The 15,209-nt window shown below is 37.8% G+C and overlaps 1 protein-coding gene across 1 annotated transcript in view; it reads right to left on the bottom strand.

The window, feature by feature from the left end:
- Window positions 1–313: 313 nt before the first annotated feature.
- TAB2 (TGF-beta activated kinase 1/MAP3K7 binding protein 2) overlaps window positions 314–15,209 on the bottom strand; it is a 20,711-nt gene continuing 5,815 nt past the window's right edge. The window contains exons 2-6 of the mRNA XM_009883290.1: window positions 13,970–15,209; window positions 6,759–6,919; window positions 5,990–6,083; window positions 4,578–4,658; window positions 314–2,366 (exon numbers count right to left, since the gene is read on the bottom strand). The exon at window positions 13,970–15,209 is cut by the window's right edge and continues 315 nt beyond it. Coding sequence (XP_009881592.1) covers window positions 2,221–2,366; window positions 4,578–4,658; window positions 5,990–6,083; window positions 6,759–6,919; window positions 13,970–15,209 — 1,722 coding nt within the window. The 3' untranslated portion in view covers window positions 314–2,220. The remainder of the gene's footprint in view (window positions 2,367–4,577; window positions 4,659–5,989; window positions 6,084–6,758; window positions 6,920–13,969) is intronic.

A 15,209-nucleotide genomic window follows, 5' to 3' on the forward strand; every position in this document is an offset into this window, starting at 1 on the left:
TCATAAACCCTTAAAGATTGAAGTAAAAAGGGCCTCTGTCTAGCTTATTACTTTATGAATAAGTGAATGGTTCTTTCATCAGGACACAATCTTGTCAGTGCAACTTTATGGAATACACTCCTTACTGAATTAGAATTAAACAGAATAAAGCATGGGAGGAAAGACACAAGATTCAACAAAACAAAGGTTAAATAAAATCTCCGGTTGGTCGTAAGAAATCAGCCTACTTTTAATACTGTCAGTGCTTATTGTTCCGTTGAGCACCCTGTTGCTCCACAGCGTGGAAAAGGCAAACAAATCACAAAACCAAACATTAGAATATAATTTTTTTTTTAATTTTTATAAATAACTTATCTGTTACAAAGGCAGTTTACCCAGCTAAATCACAAAACCATCAACTCAAGATATCCAAATTAGGTTTTATTAATAAACAGGTAAAAACTGATTTGTCAATCTTCACATAGAACTGCAGATGAAGCTGAAAAACAAGGCCTCATTTTATAAACAAAATGCATTGAATGCAAGTGCTTTGGGTCTACTGCCTAATTACCTGGGATTGGCATTTTCCTCCCACATAAAAAATATGCAAAGCCTTCAAAACAAAGGCCTCTGTGCATTCACATAGATCACTTGTAAAACTCCTAATAAAAGTGTCCACTGGCAAATGTTTACAGTGGGTGACAGTCTACTTTGTCTCCTGCTACATTATTAGCACTCCCTCCAGCCTCACGCTAAGTGCTGCTACATAATTCTTTGCGTGCCATCTTTCATGCATACTGTACTGGAATTCCGTTTTCTTGATCTCGGTTACGTACATCCCCGATCATGTGAATATTTTCCTTAAAAAAATAGATCATCAAAATAAAGAGATGCTTGAGGTTGCTTCAGTGTTCAAGTCTGTTTGATTTCTCTTTTCCAGCCTTTATTTCAGTTGTCCTAAATATTGCTATCCTTGTTTTCTATAAATATGAGACTTCACCACAAAGTCAGGTTTAGAAACTGGCTGCCAAAACAGGAAAGCATTTAAAGTCCTTGAACAAAGCTGTACGATGCTGCTGCTGTTGATTTTGGCACTGTATGTACTTCCCCAACGAATCTCTCTTCAGGAGTCTGCAAGATACCCAGCAGATGAAGCAAGCTTAAATCGGACGCTGATCTGTTGGTGGGTTGAAAGTTTCTTAGTATAAAGTTTCCTCACGCCAGACAAAATGCTACCTTGTGTCACCCACCGTAAAACTCAGTGTACAGAGTGAACTATATGCATAACTCTTCCAACTTTTCCTGCATTTTTACCACGCTGCATCTGCAGGTCTTCACAGATCATCAGCATTTACAAGAGCAATGTACAGAACGAGCAGAGGAAAGCTATTTTGTGCATAGTTTCTTATTAATGCTCTTATTTTAAGGCATTGCTTCTCTCAGATAAAAGCTTAAAAAAAGGGACATGATCGTGCTTAATCACAAAGGGAAAAAAAAGAAAGTTAACAAAAAGACTATTACACTATACATACAGAAGTACAAGAAAATAATAAAGGTGAAGAAAAGAAATCACTTAAAGCAGGCTCTAGAGCTATGTACAGTAGGAAAAGCTTTGGGGTATTTCACTGTGTGTATTGTACAGACAACGCATGCAGTTTTTCCTTTTCATCTTTAGATGTGATTGTACTGATTTCTGGCTTCACAGAGATGTTTTCAGGGAAGACAAGGCAAGGAGTACCACTGATTTGTGAAGTTCTTCCCTTTATCGAAGGCACTATGTGGCAGCAAACAGTTTAAACAGTTAAACCTTGTTCCTTTTAGATCTCCTCTGTGCATGTAGTGTTTCACTGAAAGCTCCGAAAACAAAAACGCTAGCACTCTCTTCCTTTCCCCTGTCAAAATTCAGTAGTGACATTGGGGCAGAGCAGAGGATGGGCAACACCCAAGCACTGAACATGGTGTGTGTTTACTGGGACACTGGTAATACTGTACATGGTTTAGGCAGCTGGCAACTGAGTCTTTCAGCAGATGACCTTTCAGCCGATCAATTTCAACTGCCTGTGACACAACACCGAGGCATTACTAGCTCTGTGGACTGACATTTAACATTAGCAAAATACCATCTCGTCACACCTTCAATTTTACAAAATCCTACGCATAAATGCTTTTTTTGCCCCTCAATGACTGGATAGTTCCTTGTACGATTGCTATGGTTTTACAAAAGGTACCAGGCCTGTTGGCTCAGAAATGCCTGGGCATTTCACACTGTTCACAGCGATTTAAGGCCGGGTGATTTAAAAAAGTACAGGCAGTACAACTCCACTGAGCTCCCTCATCTTCATCTGTGTCTGGAACAGTCTTTGGTGTTTTCACAATGGACCTCTGATCTGTGACATGAAAGAGATAAGATAAGCAGTTACTAACCAAGAACAGCATGGAAAGAATTTTGAGATGATTTTTTTTTTTTTCAGTAACTGAGAACTATCTTGTTCCTCTGAGAACAGCACAGTTATTACAAGTGACAGAGGCAGCTTTTTACCACCCCCTTGACTACAGCTTGATTGTAAGTCAGCCAAATGGCACAAGGTGAAACTATAAAAAGCAAGTTTCCCATCCCTTCACTCTGCTTTCTTCCCTTTTCGTCTCAGTTCAAAGCTGTTGCATGAAAAGGAGACAGAATTTAGAAATTATTCAGCACAGGAAACATGCACAACATTTAGAAGTCTGAGCTCTATGGAGCAGTCTAAAATTCATTACGGCAAGAAATAAGTGCTCTGCAACCTTTTCACACATTTAATGTGTTGACCCTAGAATGAATATCCACAGTTCTTCCTCAAACCAGATAAGCAGTCAGATACACTAAAGAAAAATCAATGCCTGGCTCTGCAACGCTAAAGAGTAGTCCTCCCAAGCATACAAGTGCATCTTTTGCACTATGTGTTAGACAACAACCTTCAACTATTTTAAACGAGAAAATACGAAAAGAGAAAAGACATGAAAAAGATGAAAAAAGAAGAGTGATGCCTCAATTTAAGGGTTCCTGGTTTAGGCAACTGCAGCCAAGTCTTTTAACCAATTATTTCATCTGGAGAACATCTCATTAGCAACTAGCCAATTGTGAATGCTGCTAAATGACAGCGACAGCTTCAGGAAGTACAACGCTACTGATCACAACTGCAAAAAATTATTTTTCATTCTTTTGTGAACAGCAGTAATTCTGGAAAGTCACAGCCTGTATCATAGTTAAACTGAAAAACTTTAATTTTCAGTTCATTTTATTTTATGTTGAGGAAGGGCTAAGATACAGTAGTGATTCTTTCTTTCTTTCTTAGAAAGTAAGAAAAAGAAAGGATAAGAGGGACTTCAGAGGTTTATAAGCCAGTCAGGGTTCACTTTGCATTTTCAAGATAGGTTGTATCAAATTGTTAAACATAAATTTGTGAGTCAATGTAAATGGTAACAACTAGTCACAGAAAATTAATTTTAGTTTTCTTCTTTGATAGGTTAGTTTTTGTTTACTGTAAAGGGAACTACGTAATTGACAGAACCTCTGAGAAATTCTTCATGATTCAGCTGTAAATGTGTACAATAGGATTGCACACGGATATAACTTTGCTGTTAGTGAAACTACCTAGTTTGGATAATGAAGGATAAAAAACCCTTATAAAGCATGAAGAACAGTATCAGTTTGTAGGAGTTACAAACAGTCTGAAGGAACAACAATTTAATTTATCTAGACTGTTTTGAAATACAGAATGGCCAGAAATCCCCAAGATGAGATTCTGTAACAACAGTTACTGCACACTACAAGGACCAATCTCTCACACACATATATTATGTGGAGAACTTCCTGGACATGAAGACTGCACAGAAACATGAGTGGATCACCTATTTCATTTGGTGGTCTGCCTATAAGGTCATAGTATGATGCTGTTCCAAACATGTTAATTTCATTCTCTGCTTTATGTAATATACAAAAGGTAATTACTGTTTTGTTTGAAATTCCACTAGGGGAAAAAAAAACCCAAAAAGCAGTGTGCAAAAGTTACTGACAAGCAGAATGCTCAAGACTGATTGATAAATTCAGTGATCTTGACTGCCCTATTGGACAGCATTCTTCAACTATCTAAAACTATATTTAACAAGTCAGAAGAGACTTTTATGTAAATTGCTAATATAAACTCTACAGTAGCCAGGAAGTCCAGTCAGGGCAACCACACTGAGTTACTGTAACATGTAAATAAATCCCCTCTTCATCAAGGACAGTAACGAAGTCATCTAAGTGAGTTTCACTCATCCCTAAGCAATGTGTCTCCCACTCATTTTTTTAAAGTAAGACGGATGCTCCCATTTACTTAAACTACCTCCCAACATATCATTCACCTTTAAATATACCCAATTTAATATGCTTCTCTTCCCTGTATGTATGGGGAGGAACAGAAGCATATTTACTGCCAATACAAATAAAACGCAAGGTTTGTATGCTTTTGAAGCAATCTATTTCATAATCAACATTTAAACTAGATGCATAGAATAGATCTCGATACTAGATGCAAACCAGATATTAGTATTAAATCCAAATTTTACTAGTACAGTACCTTTGGGTTTTGGTGGCACCGGACCAAGAAATCCAATATTATCGTAAAAATTATGAATAGCACTGGGATTAAAATGTGGTCCTAAAAATAAAAAGAGACAAGAAAGTGCAGCAGTGTTAAAAATAAACTTGGGTAGGAAAGCATATCAGGATTTTTAGGAAGTAATTCTGAAACAGTACTATTATTTACTTATCACCTTTTATAGCAAGGAGTCAATACAGACCCGAGTGAGATATTAGTGATGTCAACAATACACTTGAAGACACTTATTGCCCAAAATATGCAATACAAAGTCAGAAACAAAATCCAGCAGACCAAATTCCTTAAATACATTTTTTTCTGCCACTCAAATATTTAACAGCATTTTATTAGTAAGTTTTACCTGAAACTTATTCTAAATTGTAACGGTAACTGAGAGAGACATGCTATCTACTGTGCAGTATTTTATATGTTTAGATATAATACTTAGAGGAACTCCTAACTGCAATTTACCGTAACAGATATAAAAATCACACACAATTTCAATATACTATTTAAGGTCAAGTTTTTAGTGCAGCATTACATTCAGTACACCTGTCTACTTTCTCCCTAGCTGCAGGTACATTGAAGGAGAACTTCTGTGGCCCATCACTGAACTAACAGTTCGCTGCTGCTGGAAGTGGAAAGCATTAGTCCCTTCCGTCTCACTATCTCAGTTTTCCCTTCGCATGCCTCCCCCTCACATCAGCTATAGCAAGTTATCCAGCAATGCAACATTTTTTGCTTGGCTAGCGAGCAGAATCAGCTCTGCAAAGGGTCTAAAAAGCTAGTAGAGAGCCAGAGCACAGTAAGTGGCAAGAGAGAGAAGGAGGAAGAGAGAGGGACCTCTTGTTGGCAGCTTTTGAATTGGCTCAGCTGTCTCATAATTTCACTCTCATGACCAAAGGCTGTGTCCCTGCAGACAAGGAAAGTGGAAGGAGGACAGCACGCTGGAACTTACAACTGTACTTTGTATTTGCTAACTTGGGAGGCTGAATACAAGACAGAAGAAGTGGAAGACAAGAGAGGGAGATGGATGCATACTTATGGCTGTATCATTTAGAAAACTACTTCTCCCTCTTCTTTGATATTCAAATAATCAGATTTCCCCCTCAGCATTTCTTAAATAAATGGCATCACAAGTTTATCTTCTGAGCCAAGTATGACATAGGAATGACCATGGGATTAGGAAAATCATAAAGCCAACAAAAACAACAGGCTTAGAAGACAATTACTTCCATGGTTTCACTCAAACTAATGTGATGATTCTGCAAATAGTGTGTATACCCATCATTTATAACACAGATGCTTTTGATACATGCAGACAATGAAAGAAGAAGGAAAAAAAAAAAAATCAACATTTACAGTTGCTGATGTACTAAGACATACTGTACCTCTTGCTTGAAAAAGATCAATCTCTTTGGTTAGGCAATCTATGTCTATCTGCAGCTGTCTGTTACAACTCCTTAGCTGTTGCATTTCTTCCAGCTGAAAAAATAAACTTGCCTGTTAGACGTTTTTTGCCTGTTTTCCCATTTTATTATCAGTTATCATTCACACATAGGTAGACAGCACTTAGCTATTTCAGAAGTGAAGACAAAAGAATTTTCCCTTATAATGACCTTTTCTTCAATCCAAGCACAATCTTACAAAAAGCTTTCAGACCCACTGAATTCTTCTCTCTCTTCAGACTTCACAGCTGATGGAACAGCTTGGATTGTGGTCAGGACACAGCCAATGGTCCACCAGATCAATGGCTGATCTTCTGGCACTGAAAACTACTGCATTAATCAGGTTCTTTGAGACTGGTATATACATGAAAACCAAAAAAAATACCTTGTGTGGAAAGCAATATGAATATTAAGTTGTAGTCTGAAACATTACATAATCATGCCTTTAAGAACATCTGGAAGGACTACCAGGTCAAACCTTTTGTGACTGCCTTTAAAAGCAACACTTTACAAAGCAATTAGTGGACTGAAAGGTTGTGGTTAAATAATGCATATTTAGTCTTTACTCTAAACTACACTGTTTACCAGTTTAATTCTAGCTATACTGCCTGTCACTAATATACTGTCAATATATGAGCAAGCGTTCCTTTAATTTGTTGTGACAGACCACAGCTGTGTTCTAGGTTTATAGCCTACAGACATTTCAACTTACTGATGGAATTTGGGAAACAGAATTCGATCTTTTCAGGCGCCTTCGTGTTAGATTATTCTCCATTTCATTGACCTCAGATTTTAGTTTATCCAACTTTTTCTTTTGAATCTCAAGTTCTCGTTGAAGTCGCTCCATCCTGGCCTTCTGGTGTACCAGTAAAGCTGCAATACATAAAGTCTCATTTTATCTTCTTTATTATCCTTCACATGGCAACATCAGATAAAGATGAAAGTTACTACTCGTTTGGGAAAACACACACACAAAAAATATTGCTACAGATTGCTTTTCCATTCTCCTTACAAGAAAGTCTCTGCCACAGGACAGAAACTGTTGTACTTTTCAAAACAGCACAAATCAATTACAGACAACAACGAATACAATGAGAAAGTCATACAACATATGATGACCATGCAAAATTTAGCTGTAATTCTTTTCAAGAACCCAACCAATACACAAGAATGACTACCAGAAACCAACAACAAATGTTTCCTTGCATCGTGTTCAGCCCAACCATTGTAAAACAGGTAGGATCAAGAAGATTTCAGAGAGATGGCTGCAATATGGACCACTATATATGCTAGATAAGCATCAAGATTTTTATTTTTGTTGCTAGTTGGACTGGAACATAATCCAGTGTTCTTGTCATAGCAGGATACACCAAATTGAACCAAACCAGAAAGTACTACAAGCAATACCACTGGCAAACATCAGTTAGATTTATCACAGGCTGGATTGCATGCCATTTTATCCCTAAACTATGGTGCAGGACTATTAGCTCAGCTTCTAATTTCAATACTGCATACCATTTGTAAAGAAAATGGCACGAGGAGACCTAATTTAGAAACAATGAAGTTAGCATTTAAACCACATTTTTTTAAAAATATGAAGAATATCAGTAGCAGAACACACAATCAAATTCATATGATTTAAGGAGTTTATTTCATTAAAGGTAGGTATACTATTAAATATCACCACATGAGCAGGTAACACTGGTCCAAGCAATAATCACTTTCTATAAAAATAAAAAAATATTTCATTAAATAAACCCAACAATCATTTCGACTTCCACACAGCCATTCACTCATCCATTAAATTACTACTTCATATAAACCACAATCAGTTTTCACAGACTATGGATACCTTTACAGCACTGTGGAAATTATGTTTTATATATATATATACACACACACACATATATATATATATAAAAAGTAGCAATAACAAGGTATTTTTAAAAGAATGAATTTGCCTCACGAAGTGTTTAAACAAAACTCTGTCTGGAATAAGATGTTTAATTCACCATGATTTCTTCAGGTACCAAAAAATTAGAAGCACTCAGATTCGGTTGGTTAGATTTCTTGAGTAGGAGCAGAAGAAAAAAATAGCACACTTTCCACATCTTCGGCAAGCAGAACTGCCCTCTGCTGCAATTCCTGCCTGTTCATTCATTCACACAGTATATTTTGTCTTCCAGAGGTTCTTCAAAAGGAGGAAGCATGCCAAACTATTTTTGTACAGTGTTACAGAACTGCAAGGATTTATTGAAGTTCAGCCTAGGCTTTTGAGTCACATGTGTTCAAAAGATTTGAAATGACAAAGCTACTTGAGTTTCTGCTTGTTTTTGTTCAATTTAGAGATACTTGCATAAATAGGCACCTTTATTTGGGGTAGCCACTAGTCAGACTAGAGTTAAAGTTGCAGCTGTGCTCATACGCAATATAAAAACATAGTAACTGAAATCCCAAGATAAAGATTTTTGTTGAAGACTTGGAATCATCATGTAAGCAGTCTCAAAAGACAGCCTCCCCTCTTGAAAAGCCTTTTAGAAACAGCTGAAGGATTTTCTTCCCATTTATGAATGCCAGGAGTTACGAATGTATCTGCAACTATAAAGAAAGGAAATCAAAGACTACTTTGCCTCTACTCTTGCAGGGAGAACACAAACCCTTTTTCTTCTTCTGTTTTCATTGCCTTGGTATTACTGCTGAGGCAACTCCTTGAAGCCCAGGTTATTGGTACCTGACCTGCAGCAACACAGTTGTTGTCTACTGACCAAACTCGGAACTCTTCAGACCTGTCAAACTATGCATACAGGCTGCTGGTGAGCAGCCAGTACACTAGACATGGTAAACAAGGAAGAGTGCTACCAGAGTATCTCCAGGATGCATGGCATGGCCTTAAGAGTAAGACTATACGCAAGACTGCATCTCTGGAGAACTCCTCCCCGCCTTTTTTTTTTTTTTTTAAGCTACTCTTGTAAATGGAAAAAAACCCCACAACTTCTCATTTCAATATTGTCCTAATCTGTAGTTTAGAAATTGAGCTGTCACTATGGAGCTGCACAGGGAGCAGAAGGCACTGATGGATGCCCACAGCAGTATTACATGTTCTTCATTTTCACATCACTTTCCAGACATGATCCAATTTATTCTCCTAGCAGTGTTGTGACTACTTTACCATTTTACAAATTCAGATCACAATAGATTTTAAACACGTTCATTACAAAATTACCATTATGATGAAAGAAGAAGAATCACTTCATATTGCTATGCTAAACTTCTATTATTAAAAATAACTTGGATAAAGGACTGGCAAGACATTGGTGGTGGCTTTCACGAGTGGTGGCTTTCACAGAGCATTTGGTAATTTTACTTAAATACCAGTTTGTAGCTGTAGGAAAAAATGGGGTGGGGAACACAAAGTCTCCCCAAATCCCACTGCAGCATTTAATAATGGAAAAGAGCAATTTAAGCATCTAGCTCCCTCTAGTGTTGATCAGAGCAACTGAAAACGTTAAGAAAAAAATGCAGTAATGCAGTGCATCCCCAAATCTAACCCAATTCAGCTACGAGATCTAGTTTACACTGTCCAGGAAGAGGCATTTAATGGCCTTTTTGATAATCCTGTGCTTCTTGCAGGAAGGGGATTCCACCTATGGAGGCAGCACAGGCACATCCAAACTTAGGCTACATAGACTAGAGGCACCTGGAGTACAAGCCAGAAAGCCTCACTTGTTTATTTAAACATCCTTAAAAAAAAGCTGTTTACAATAATCATCCTAGCAAAAGAAGTACAAAGACTACCTCCTTGACTCATCATTATTGTAACACAAACAATAGATTTCATGTTCAACTTTTTCATTATGTACAAACAGGGCACTAAGCATATTCAATTTTTTCAACTTCTGCATGTTCCCGTTAGCAGATTGGCAAGAAGAGTACACTCAAATGCTCTGCCAGATGCCACTGTTGCCTTTGACATTCAAAATCCACATTTTCCACAAAAAGGCTGTAAATCACTGTAATTACAGGGAGCATGAAAGTCTGGAGGACAGAAGTTCACCTTTCCTTTCCTAGAGACCTACTCAAACAGGTACTGAACATACTTCTAAGTTTGAACATGTACACGTAATTGTTTTCCCAAGGCCTCTGTGAATCTGAATTTTAAACAATCATTGCCTGAGAGTGTCTTTTGTTATTGTAAGCGTTTCTAAGAATAATGCTAATCTAGGAACACAATGATTTCACCCTATTCTACAGACCTATGAATTTCTGAAATTTCTTAGTTTGCCAAATATGGAGGAAAAGGGAATTCTGGCAATGTAATTACTCTGTGGCAGTAAGTTCGTGAAATTCTAAGGACACATTTACGCCTGTGCACATTCTCAAAATCTGTATTTGAAGCTGCACAAAATTCAGTCATTTAAATATGCATTTAATATGCAACTTCAGCAGTTCATGTTGATTTTTTTTTTCTCCCTTTCCAATATTCTTTTAATTTAATTTCTTTAAAAAGAGCATCACTCAAGAGTGAGGCCCTGATATACACAGCCAAATATAAGGCTGTATTTTTTTCTAAAATCACATGATGTAATGGTCTTAAGGCCCCTTGGAGCATGGAGTACAGCTGTAACTCATTCAAGGTTTGCCTTTTTTTTTTTTTTTTGGTTAAGATCTGCAAGGACTGGTTAGGATTTTAAGAAATGCTTCCTGCAGCTTTTTTTTTCTTTTTGAAAAATTTAAAAAGCTCCAAGAAACAGTGCAAAATGTCAAGTTACTAAACTAGTTTATCACTTAACATATTTACATTAAAAACATGGTAGCAAGAATTACTAAGTAAATGTACATCCACATACAAACCTATAGTTGGTACCAATGATTAGCTCTAACTATGCATACCATTCCCTCCCCAAGGTAAAGAAAATAATATGAAAGTCAGTCAGTCAAAAGCCAAGTAGCACTCAACTGTGGGACTTGAGCTCCCTATTATGAAAACATCAACCTAAAGATTTTATTGCACAACGATGTATTTTCTTAATAGGATGTCTGCCCATTATACAGATGGAAAGCACAGAAAACACAGAATAAGCAACTACTAAATAATTTTTTAGCCTATTTAACACATGACTCCACACATAGTGAGTGTACATCACAAAAATATTTCTGAGTACAGAATTTTCAGTTTCTAACAGGATTTCACTGTTTTTCATCCATAAGACACTTTAGTATGAAGTTAATTATATACTGAAATCTCAGATAATTACTTCTTATTAATAAAACTAATTATATTTAACTTGAAATCTCTGCTAAGTAATGGGAATTGTTACTCCTGTACACACACAGGGAACTGACACTAAATAGGTCAGCATAAAAATGCATCCTCCTTCGGTTGTACTTTTGGGCATGCACCTAGCATTACTTTTCTCACAGCATTATTCTTACTGACTTCAGCAGTGGTTGAGCGCTCTCAACATTTCCACAAGCAAGCCCACAGTATCTCAAACTGGAATCCAAGAAAACAAGAAAAAACAGTTAACAACCACTTCTGAAAAGTCTGGTGAGTGAGTTTCTCAGCATCCCGAAGTCAGAGGTGGAGATTCAACCTAGCACTGTCAGCCTTCTATTACCCACTGCGACTTACTTGAGAGGAAAACCGGAAGTCTAATCCCAGAAAGAGACTGGAATGCCTACATACACCACAACTGAAATAAAGCTTCTGAGATGGCAGGCAGCAGCACTTGCAGATAGGTCCAAAATACCTTCTATTTTCCAGGGTTGGACTATGTATACGAATGTATTTCACTGGAACAAAGTAAAGGAAATCTCCTTTGACACCAAATCAACTCCACCTTTTACATTCCTTCTACCCCAAGCCAAGATAAGGAGCATTCTGGGCAGAAATAGAAAAGCTGATGAAAATACATTTTTCTCCAATCATGGCCAGAGAAACTACTCATCTCTTCTGGCTAAAATTAAAATGAGACAAGCACCTAGCACGGACAGTTTTTTGCACAGTCTGGCTAAACTATAAGCAGCTTAGACTACGGCCTCACAACAGAAAGCATCAAGTAACTCAAATCCCTTTTAGTATGTAACAGAAAAAAACCCGTCATCTCTAAGTAAAAGATTCAAGTTTAAAGGCAATAATTAGAACTTCCAGATATAAAGACCATACAAGTACGTACAACACACACTTCTCAACTTTCCAAAGATTAAGTAATAATAAAAGTTTAAAAAAATACCACACTTGTTGCAGCAGAAACAGAACAACACATGCCAGAAATCCCAAACACTTCTGAATGTAAACAAATTCAGAAGCATAAGTGTACTTTATATGAACTATTGAAAGACACAGAAGGATGGTGTGTCCCTAAAGCTGTGCCGACCCACATCATGAATCTACACTTAATCTAAAAACTGCACCTATGTCTTGGCTTCAGGAACAACTGGGCTGCACGTTAGGTATGAGCCAGTCAACACTTTTGAACTCTAGGCTGTATAGCAGAAGTAGGCATTGCAAGCTTGCCTCAGCTTGATAAACTGGATGCTGATACCCACAGCCTGTAAAGATTGTGCAGGAACATCAGGTTACAGTATTCATCGCTACCAGGGATACAACAGATGAAGAGCTAGACCTGGTAGAAGTCAGTCCCATCCGAAAAGCAGAACAGGAGAAAGGGATACCGTTCCCCAACAAGAACCCAAAATGCAGAATACTTGGGAAGCAACTTTATGATCTAGAAGAGTAATTAGAGCCTAAGGACAAGATTTCAATTACTTAATTTCTGGGTGTCCAAAGTCTTCTAGGACTAAAACAGCCACACAAGTCTCCCTTCAGGATAAGGAAAGGGAATACCACTTCTGGAGAGCAATTTGTTTTGCTTATCTACAGATGAATCCTTTTCTGAAGTTCTTGAACTCTTCCTTGATTATAAAACAGTCTAGGAAGATTGTTTTTTTTGTTTTGACATCTAACCTTTAGACAATTGAGTTAGGATGGATTACTCTCCCACCCGAGATATAATTATGTAATTACTTACACAAGACAAAATGTCTAAATTAATCTAAAGAACATTTAGAGTGGTTGTGGAACAAGCCAGTTTTTTAACGTTGAATTGCTTGCCAAGTCCAAGAAGGACCAATGAGGTCAAAGAGAAATTATTTTGACAAGCTGTCCTGGATACTACTTAAATATCCGAAGGCTCATTCAACATCTTTATACAAGAAGTCCACAGGAGTGTTAATGGACCATCAAGTTGGCAATAAAAGCATGCTAAAACATGAAAACAGAAGAAAAAGATTAACAGGTTGGGTTGCCATATCACATATTTTAAGTTTTACCCTCACATTACCACTGATCATTTAAAATAGCTTTCTTTCATCTTGTGTTCCTTCTCACATTTTATAACATAACAGAATTTTATTGTCAGACACACATTAGGAAACATGGAGGCCAACACTTTGTCCCACTAATTGTTTTTTAAGTCTGCTTTTCTTGCTTCTTAAACAACACTCGCAAAGAGAAAAAAAGGGAACATTATCCAGCAGAAACAATATCTCAACTGATTCAAAAATCTGCCAGTAGACTTGTAGCTTTAAATCGTCAGGACAAATTGAACAAGCTTAGATGTTTCTTTCAGAACAACATAAAAATGAAGATGCTATGACTCCACTTCATTAAACAGATAACATATCTACTTAAGAGAAACAGAAGTTTTATCTCCAAGTATTCAGTTACGTGTCTTCACCATAAAAAGAAATCTATGATTTGCTTATAAAGCTTTTTTATTTATTTAGGAAATGTTCATGAATGCTAAAGTTGAAGATACTGTATTAACATCACAAAGGTTATCAAATGTTTCCTGTTCTGTAATCTACATACTGAATTGACAAGCTGGTTGAAATCTCTACTATTTATATTAAGAGTATTACCTTGCGTGTAGGCAGCATCATCAGATCCCATACTCAATTTCCGTGCATCACTGATCCTATCCACATGTGCTAAAACAGGGTCAGTAAGATGCTGGATACCCTCTGGTTCAACATAGTGATCAGGAAGGTTTAGAAGGTTTGTAGGTTCAAAGGTTGGGGACACTACCCCTGGGGAAACTGCAGGGGGCTTATTTGGAGAAACTGTAATTTTAAAAGTATATTTTGTATTAGGCTGCGTAACCACCACTCGAGGAGAGGTTGCAGTGGTGCTGTTGCCCACTGCTCGACTCTTGGGTGGATGGTGATGAATAAATGCAGGACCCATGCTTACTTGACCAGACATATTCCTAGAAGTGGTAGATACCCCAGGATTTGTCGATATGAAAAGCGTGGGCTGGTTCCGCACAACTTGATCATCTCCTGTTGTGGCATTTGCTGAAATGTACACCTTAGGCTGACCGCGTGTGATCGCTTCGTCAGTACTTGGAGGACTGGCCGATATGTAAACAGTGGGTTGACTTCTACTTAATGTCTGGCTGTTGAGGGAAGAGGGAGTAGTGGAGGTGCGAGGGCCAGTTGAACGCAACTTAGAAGAATTGTTTCTTTGTGGTGGTTCAAGTTTGATTTCAATTTGGTTTTTGCGAGGTCCTGTGGATATATTCTGAATGTTGTATTGGCTATGAGCAGAGGATTGTGAGCTACCAGATGAATGAATCATAGGTGCTTGTGGAGTAGTAGGAGAACTGATAGGCATATAGACATGAGAAGTCTGGTGGCCTTGCTGATTTGGCTGTGTTGAGTGTTGCGATGAGGTATGTGGCGTAGTACTGGATGTAGGAAGAGTAGTCCAGGGACTTGGCTGCGAAGGCTGGTAGACTTGCTGAGGGTGCATGGGATTAAACTGAGATGCCCAGCCTGGCTGCTGCTGTGTCTGTCGAGCGGTACCACTAGGAGCTGTGATGTAAGGCCTAATATAGATAGAATTTCCCTGTGGACTGTTAAGTACAGGAGGAGGTACACCATGTATGTGCAAAGACGTAGGGGTATTGCGACCAGGCTGAATATTTGGGGCTAAAGTTACCATAATGGGGTTGAATCTTGGTGTCTGTTGAGACAAGTTAGATACTCCTTTGTTGCCTAGGTGAAATCCAAGATGCTGCCCTGGATTAGAAGTACTAACTGTATTAGCCATCCCGAAGACATTAAATCCTTGTGGAACCTGTGCAGGTGCTGTCTGTGG

The sequence above is a fragment of the Charadrius vociferus genome, unplaced genomic scaffold (genome assembly GCF_000708025.1).
Source record: "Charadrius vociferus isolate BGI_N301 unplaced genomic scaffold, ASM70802v2 scaffold114, whole genome shotgun sequence".
NCBI lineage: Eukaryota > Metazoa > Chordata > Aves > Charadriiformes > Charadriidae > Charadrius > Charadrius vociferus.